Source organism: Chroicocephalus ridibundus, chromosome 6 (genome assembly GCF_963924245.1).
Source record: "Chroicocephalus ridibundus chromosome 6, bChrRid1.1, whole genome shotgun sequence".
NCBI classification, from domain to species: domain Eukaryota; kingdom Metazoa; phylum Chordata; class Aves; order Charadriiformes; family Laridae; genus Chroicocephalus; species Chroicocephalus ridibundus.
The window spans coordinates 41,272,562-41,281,268 of NC_086289.1; the positions used below are offsets into that span (position 1 = coordinate 41,272,562).

Below are 8,707 nucleotides of genomic sequence, written 5' to 3' on the forward strand. Positions count from 1 at the left end.
GCTAACCTTTTCTGGGTAAGGTTCCGTAAGGACTCGCCTCTTCTCCGAGATGCTCTCCTACAAACCCTGGCCCCAGCGTCCTGTTTGGGTACAGCCCAGGAGGGTCCCGCGGGCAGGAGGGAGAGCCCCCAGCCCAGCTCCGACTCGGCCCGCAGGCAGAGCAGCGCTGCTCGGCGTCGCCCGCAAGACCAGCCTCGCTGGGCGAGCACGTGCCACGAGTCCTCAGGTGGGCTGTACGTGCAGTATGTACACACACAGAGTTGCCAGTCACATCCCAACCCTGCTTCTCCTATCGACATTTTTGGTCCATTTTATCTGATTTTGTGCCTCTTTACCTTTTTTGGCAGAGCCAAAACACAAACAGCACTTGGCACACCGAAGAGCACTGGAAACCTTTTTACATTTAAACTGTCATCCATCTTACAGAGGAAAAATAACGAGGATTCATCTGTTTATTCCACGAGCAGTGGAAGAAGCATGGCAGGAACAAGGCCCTTTCTTCCAGAGAGCTCCACCTGCATGGCTCCTTGGTGAAGAAGGGAACTGATTAACCCAAATTGGCTTCCTTTTACACAAAGCAGGTGTTAAACAGAAACCCTCTGCCTCCTTCAGATTCCACCTTTCCTCCAAGGCTTCTCCTCCTACTGCCATGCTGGTCCTCATCCTGGCCCTGGTCAACCTGCTTCTTGGTAAGCAAGTAAAGGTAAATGCCAGCACAGCTTTTTTTCCTAGATGCCTGTTAAACGTTGTGAGTTCTGGAGCCATCAGATAGATATTTACCATAAATAAGAATTAAACAGGATCCTGTATTCACAGCAAGTTTCCGTTTGCAGCCTGCAGTCAGTGGTTCAAGACACACTCAAGAATGAATCTCAGGCTGGTACTTCCATGGTGCTGTTGGTTCACCATTGCCAATGAAGGCAAGCGTCAGGAAAAATGGTAAACTATTACCTTCATTTATCATTTGTATGCTTTTGCCAGTATTATAAAATTGGGATTTCTGTTTTAAAATACCAGTATAATAAAATAAGAAGAAACCATCACACCCACCAATTTTGTCTTCCTGTATGAGGCTCTGGATTGTTCCCCTGGACTGTTATACATGTAGGGTAAGACAAACACACACTCCCAAGCTTAAAATTCCTGGGATGGACAATCTATCACAACTCTTGATAAATTGTGCCTGTATAGTTACAGCAGTAGCCACAAAAAAGACGACAAGCTTATAGAGAAGAGATGTCGCCTTGAGCTTTGGCATCAGATGTTTGTCCATCTGCAATAACAGCAATTAGGATCTTGTTTAATTTGGTTTAAGCTAAATTCAGAGCAGGTCAGGTGCTGTTGGTGTAAGATACAAAGAGCTTAGGCTTGGTATTTTATTAATTCACTAACAAAATAACCAATTTACAATGCAGTTTTGAGATACTATTTTAAAACACACTGTTTATTCAGACTAATTGAAATGGACATATTATTTAGAGTCCAGTTAGTCGTTCCTGAAATTCCAGTCTGCGTGAGAAAAACATACAGTACTAACTGGTATTAATCAACTGAAAATGGTGAAATTCAAAATTTCATATGCATTCCATTGATTTTACAGCTGAAGCGCTGAAGACAGTACTTCATTTAAAGCACAAGCTCTTCAGGTTGAGCAATAAACCATACGCGGACTGGAAATGAGAATATTAACTGCATTTCTATATTAAAGGACTGCCACAGCTCAAAATGGCACTAAAAGCAGTATTACAATATGAACAACTTACCCCGAAAGCAGTCATAAAGCTTATACTTAGGGAAACAGAGGAAAAAAATGATAAAATAGCCCTTCAGATTTTCTGGATTTTACATGTGCGTCACAAGAGATTCTGATGAATCTTGGTTGTAAGCTATTTAACATAACTGCATATTCTAATATTTCCTAAACAACGCGTATAGAAATTTTATAGAATAAACTTTGTGCAATTTTTCTAAAGTGCAACATTTTGGCTTACCTTATAATTAACGCAGTACTTGAGAATCACGCTTTACCAGAAAATAGACAAAACTTGAAAAAGACTTGTCACTTTTTAAAAACTGTTCATTTTTTATTAACTAAAATGACTCAGCCATAAAAAGCGCAAAGTGTATAGAAGTGCATAGGGCAAAATGGTTTCTATGAACAGAGGATGATGCTTCCAATAATAAACGTTTGTCTTGTCCATGCTGGTTTGGGGGCATATGTATCATCAACACAGGAACAGGTTTTCACTGAAGGTCCTGAATGCAGTTCACATAGGGAAGCGTCATATCTGCTTGTGATAAATTATATTCCTCTAATCTAAAATGCTAAATGCCAGCTATTGGAGTCAGTCGCCGAGGTGCGCTGGCCCCATCCGCAGCGGAGCGGCAGAGCTTGATGCACGGGGGGCCTCCCGAGGCAGGGAAAAGCCAGGGCGGTGGAGAGACCCACCAGGAGCCAGCAGCTCTGGTGGAAGACGCTGACAAGGTGTGGGCATTGACAGAGCCACAGCGGCTACCCCACACCTATAAAAACCAGCCTGGGGACTAGAAGCGACCAGGAGCGCTGCAAACAGAGTGTGGCACAGTCTGCATGGCAGGGCATCATCACTCTACCAGCTCAAAAGGTGAGCTCCATTGGTGGTCATCACAGTCTCAGAAGGAGCAGAGCTACCGTATCCACGTGGCAGAAAGCCCAATCCTCTGCACTCACCGGAATGGATGTGGCAACCCAGACAGAGTTCCAGTGAGATCATGCAGGTCTTGGGCTGCAGGGCTTGCCAGAGAATTTCGCTAGTAACTGAGGGCAGCAGTGAGAACAACAGCGTGAGGTGTGACCAGGTGGACGATCTGCTCAGCTTGGTGACAGGGCTACGACAGGTAGTAGAATAGTTAAGGAGCATCAGGGAGTCCAAGAAAGAGATGGACTGGTGGAATCATGCTCTGCCCTCCCTGAGACAGAAACAGGAACAGCCACCAGAAAAAAACCAACAAGATCCAGGGGATCCTGCAACCTCCCCCTGCCAGGCTGAGACAGTAGCTTCAAGGAAAGCAGTGAACAGAGGCAAGTCCATGCCCAGGGTGGATGGAGAACCCCCTCCTTGCCCAGCCCACCTTCCCAGGTGCTGCAACGCATAGTCCAAGGGCCACCAAAAAAGGCTTCCAGGCCTCAGGATGGTTGGTAAGGAAATCTGAACCACAGGGTATTTTCTCCTCTCTCCTTCCCGTTGTGGGCAGCAACATGGGAAGAAATAGATGGACACAGTCTATTAATACGTGGCTCCGTGGCTGATGTCACCCACACAATTTTGGGGTTTTCGAGAATGGGGCAGCCTGCACGGCACGAGGCTTGCTGGCGTCAGATGGGATTCACCTTTCTGAAAGGGCGAAGAGGGTCTTTGCTCACGAGTGAGCGGAGCTCATTGACAGAGCCTTAAACTAGGCTTGAAAGGGGAGGGGGACAATATCAGGCGTGCCCGTGACAAGCGGTGGGACAACACACCAAGGTAGAGGGTTGGGGTGCTAGTGAGGGCACTCAGCCTGTTGCTCTGACACGTGCTGGGTACACTGGAGGATGCTTGAAGTCTTACAGAGATGAGGGAATGGCTCCTGAGGTAATGGGGGGGGAGCCAAAAGGGGAGGAGAAAAGAGGGGAACAGCAGTGAATACCTCAAAGGAATCAAGGTGTGTTCCTCTAAGAAGGTGACATGGCCGACAGCTCAGCTAAAGTGCCTTGACACCAATGCATGCAGCATGGTCAACAAATGGGAGGAGCTGGAAGCCGCCCCGCTGCTGGAAAGCTGACACCTAGTTGCCATTCCTGAAACCTGGTGGGACGAATCCCATGACTGGAGTGTGACTATCCATGGCCAGCAACAGGGGAGGAAGCGGGGGGCAGAGGGGCTACCCTCTGGGTCAGGAAACGGGTAGAGCGTGAAGAGCTGTCTCTGAAGAATAGCCAAGAGCAGGTTGAAAGCTTATGGGTAAGCATTAGAGAGCCAAGGCAACAAAGGGAGCCTTGGGGTTGGTGTCTACTCCAGGCCGCCTGATCAAGGGGAGCCTATTGACGAAGCCTTCTTCCTCCAGCTACAGCAGCAGGCATCATGCTCACAGGTTCTCGTCCTGCTGGGGGACTTCGGCCACCCCGACAGCTGCTGGAAAAGCAGCACGGCGAGCTGGGGGCAATCCATGAGACACCCAGGGCCGAGTGCCTTGAAGATAACTTCTTGAGCCAGGTAATAGACAGCCCCACCAGAGGAGCGGCCATACTGGACCTGAAGGGCACCAATGCAAACGAGCTAATGGGTGACATCAAGATTGGAGGCAGCCTGGGCTGCAGCGGTCAGGTGCTGGTGGAGTTCACAGTCCTGAGGGGTCTGGGCGTCAGGGGGAAGAGTAAAGTCAGGACCCTGAATTTTAGGAAAGCAAACTTCCAGCTCTTCAAAGAGCTGGTCAATAGGACCTTCCAGGACACTGCTGAAAATCCAGTTCCTATGAGACTGATAGAAATGGCACTTGCAGATTTGCATGAGGGACATGTAAGTACAGGGAACATGGACTACAAATTCATACCATTGCGCACGTATGAGTTCTCTAAGCAGAGTCTTAACTGTCAGTAACGCTGAGTTTATTTAGAGAAAAAAAATCCCTTCTGTCCACACTTCCACCCTTCCTTGCCCAGCAAGACAACAACGTGCTGCCTCCTGTTCTGCAGGTCATGAGCGACCCATTTCAGAACGGCCTCGAACACGGCCTCTTCTTTCACAGGGAGCTCATCCTTCTCCAGCAGGCATTCCAGGTCGTTGAAGGAGAGCGCCAGAAACTCTGTGGACTCCCTGGTCACCTCCTCGAAGTGACGCAGGATGAACTCATGGGCTGCTTCTCGCAGGTCAGGACAGTAGTAGTAGCCTGTGAATCTCCAGATGCCAATGCAATTTTCCAAGCACAGCTGGGATTTTAAGAACTCGCAGCACAGTCTGACGATGTCCAGGACGTTGAACTGGTCTGCCGCGATTAGCAAACTTTCAACGTTGTCATCTGTGACCGGCACTGTCCCGGTGTAGGCGTACTCCATAAGGAGCCTCATCATTTCAGAGGAAGTGCCGGGGATTTTATAGACCTTCTTCTCGGCATTGCTCCAGTTGCTGGAGAACAAAGCCCTGAAAAAAACAAAGCAGTGCTGGGGAAGAAAGTGGCCTTGCTGTGTGACACCCTGACCCCATTATCCCCTGTGCCTCCTTCCCCGGGCACCAATTTGGGCACTAGCAGTAGCCATGCTGGGAGGCCGTGGAGTTCTATGAAGGAACGTTTTACTAGCCGGTTGTTTTAATAAGGAGCCACAGGGCAAGTGGGCACCTTGCTTCAACAAGAACACCCGAGAATAATGGTGTGTGGGGAAGGAAAACCTCCCGCCTGCAGCAGACCAGCCAGGCTGGCCACGGTCCCAGCCCTGCACCGTATCTGGGGGTTTGCCAGACACCACTTCCAGGGCTGCTGTTCGATCTGAGCTTGTGGATGAATTTTGGTGTCCAGGGAGGTACCAGCACTAGGGGAAACTGCTGGAGGAGAGTTTGAGTGCCAAGGGAAGCGCTGGAGATACACGAAGGCACAGTGTGGCACAGAGCAGGAAATGCTGTTTGGCCCCATCCCGTCCTCCTTCAAGCACTCACCTGAAGTACGGACTGCAGCTGGTGAGGATCATCTTGTGAGCAATGAATTCAATGCCGTCCACGCTGATGAGCCCATCGCCCAGCTTTCCTTCCAGGCAAAGCCCACTGAAGGCGGTACAAGCCACAGCAGTCATCTTCCTCTCCCTGGGTGAGGAGGAGTATGCAGTGCGAGACAAGCTACCGCCCACCTTGACGCCTGAGGCACTGGGAGATGCTTCTCTCTGGGGTGCTTACAGCACTTGCCCTCCCTCCAACACCATAGCAGAATCCCTGCCTGTCCGGTGGCTCTGGAACATGCCCCATAATGACATCACAGACGTGGGGGGGACCGGGACCAGCCGTGAGCCCCTCCACAGCCCCTCTGTGGGGCCGAGGTCTGGGTCCCCGCAGTCCATGTTGTCGTGGGGCGGAGCCGTGGGGTCCCTGGGCACTGTGGACTTCCACACAGGAGAGGAAATAAAAGATGTACACAGCACTAGGCACCGTCTACAAAAGACTCCAAGCTTTTAAAAGAAAGCAAGGAAGAGGAAAGAGACATTTGGGAAACAGGAAAACTGTCAGAGAAAGCAAGCTTTCAAAACAAGTAGGAGCGTATACTGCTCATTGTAACACATTATTGCCATGAGCATCTACCGTAGCTAGAAAAGAAAAATGCTTGCCAGCCTCGCGTTGGAAGCTTGGTACCTGAAAAACACTTGTGTTTAACGGAAGCTCTCTCAAGAGCTAGCGGTTTGAAGCAGCAATGCTACCAGGTTCAAGGCCCGCATTTCCTCAGAGCACATGCTTAAGTCAGTTTTGCAAAGCCAGCCAGAAAGCTGAATGGAACCTGAAAATAAAAACCGCCTCTTTCCACCAATGCAAGTAAAAATGCCATGAATGCAGCAGTATTGGAAGTTTTGTTGGAAATACATGAACTGCAACAGAATCCTAATAATCTTCCCATTTAGTATTTGCATTTTCAACCCCATACAACAAGAAAAAATGCAACTCCACTGGCAGTCTCCATAAAAGACACAATTCTAGCAGATAGGACCACATATGAAGACATGTACAGGTCTATGCAACTTGGGGGGTTCCCATGGGTATTTGGGGTTCCCTATGAGGGATAGTGAGGGTTTTTTGGGTCCCGTGGGTGGGATTTAGGAGGATCCTGGGGGCTATTACATGGTTAAAGGGAGGCTTTGGGGGCCATTGTGTGTCCTTGATGGAGTTTGGGATGGGTTCCAATCCTCGTGTTTCCAATTTTCCGCAACAGGGTAAAATTCAACTTCTCTTCAGACAAGACAGGCCAGCAAATGTGTTAAAACAGTGCAGGTTTCTTTTGATGTAACCAGGAACAGTGACGCGTACGATGATTTGAAAAGAAATGTTGCAGTAGAAAATCAGCAAGGGCGGCAATCTGGTAAATGATCAAAAAATGAAAAATTGCATGTTCATCCCTTGCCTTGGAGCTGCAAGGGTTGCTTTCCCATATGAAACTGTGATGTATTACTAATACTACATATATTAATTAAGACCGCTGGTACACGGGGAAGGTGGATTGCTTTTGCTCACCAGCTCTTTTCTCATTTACAAACGTGTCACAATTGGCAGCAGGTCTCATAGGAGCATCTCGTAACCTTTCAGAAAGGATTCAGAGCTGTTCATATCGGATACATCCAAAGCTCATTTATTGCTTTAGACTTTCAGTAAACCAAGTTGCTGGTGGGTGCCCGGAGTCGGATCCCTTTTGGTGCAGAAGAGCAGGAGAGGGAAATGGCCACTGGAGAAGGCAGGGGGCCACAGGGCCACATCTCCTCTTTGAAGGTGCAGGCGTCTCCTCTTTGGCATATCGCTGTAGTGGCAGGATAGGAGAGGGCTGAGTCGGGCACTGTGTGCAGAAAGCACAGAGATGAGCTGTGAATCCTGACGCGCAGCCGCTGGCAAACATCCCTCTGAGGTATGGGAACTCATACCGCATCCCCTCATTGCAGCCCCAGCACAGTGATCTTAAATGGGTGCAATGTTAAATAATCACTGTATTTTTGATATACTGTTGCCAACCTAAAGAGACTTCTAGAAGGTGACGTACATCGTCAGAGATTGAATCCTGAATCTGTTGGGACAGCTGCTGTCAATAAAGTCCAGTACGGATGTTCTCCTGATGACCTATGGAGACCAAGAACAGAACCAAGCCTGTCTCCTCCCTGTACCCTGCTGCTTTTGGAAGTGCTAAGCTTTGTACTATCTCATTGCAGAGACCATAGCAGGGAAATCTTTGGGCTTTTGCTATGTATTTTTGTTGGAAGGCCTGCCAAGATACGGTGACTCCATGCTAAAAATAGCAATCATAGATAATGTGGCCGAAGCTCACAGGTATCTTTTTGCCCTGTGGCAATTGTGGTTTTTATGTGTTTAATTTAGTGAACTCATCACCAATGTAATGTGGCCTTTCTGAAAAAGATCATCTTTTCTCTTTCAGCCCAAGTCCCACTTTCACGTCTCGTTGTACCTATACTCCTTGCAGTTGGCTGGATAGTGGGTTGTGCGCTAATGGTTTACATTGTCTTCTCTTGAGGGAAGTAAGTGACTTTTACAGTATCATATATCATCCATGCTTTCTTTGGTTTGCGCTGCCACCTTTTTAAACATATTTTTCTTTGTCTTACAGGACAGAAGAATCTACAATGGTGTTGATCAGAACAACCTGGAAGTTAAACTGAAATTTCTAATTACTAAAATATGTATGAGTTCTTTTTAATATCAATAATGTAAACATGGGGTACACTTTTTATCCACAACAAAAGTTTGAAGTGCTAATTAGAGCATTAAGGAGAATCATCAAACCAATTTCACAGTTTTCAAATGGTTTTAATTGAGCGAGTAGTTTTTAGAGTCCAATGGTAGGTCAGATACCTGGCTGTTCTGCAGCCTGCATGTTGTAACCTTGAATTTAAGCAGTTTTGGAAACAGTATTCCCAGTGTTAGTGATGCAATGGTGGACAAAAGAAGTGAGTTAAGCTCATTTGTGAGATGTGCTGAGCTGGGGAAGAAGTATCACA

The 8,707-nt window shown here is 47.9% G+C and overlaps 1 protein-coding gene across 1 annotated transcript; it reads left to right on the forward strand.

Moving 5' to 3' along the window:
* Positions 1 to 649: 649 nt before the first annotated feature.
* Positions 650 to 8,222, forward strand: STRIT1 (small transmembrane regulator of ion transport 1). The gene is made up of 2 exons (XM_063338520.1): positions 650 to 689; positions 8,128 to 8,222. The coding sequence occupies exons 1-2, from the start codon at positions 650 to 652 to the stop codon at positions 8,220 to 8,222; spliced, it is 135 nt and encodes a 44-aa protein (XP_063194590.1).
* Positions 8,223 to 8,707: the final 485 nt, after the last annotated feature.

Excerpts from the sequence above, each read along its gene's own strand:
- STRIT1 (XM_063338520.1), top strand. The coding sequence starts at position 650 with ATGCTGGTCCTCATCCTGGCCCTGGTCAACCTGCTTCTTG. Across the intron at positions 690-8,127 it reads CCTGGTCAACCTGCTTCTTG|CCCAAGTCCCACTTTCACGT; the intron begins GTAAGCAAGTAA and ends TTTCTCTTTCAG.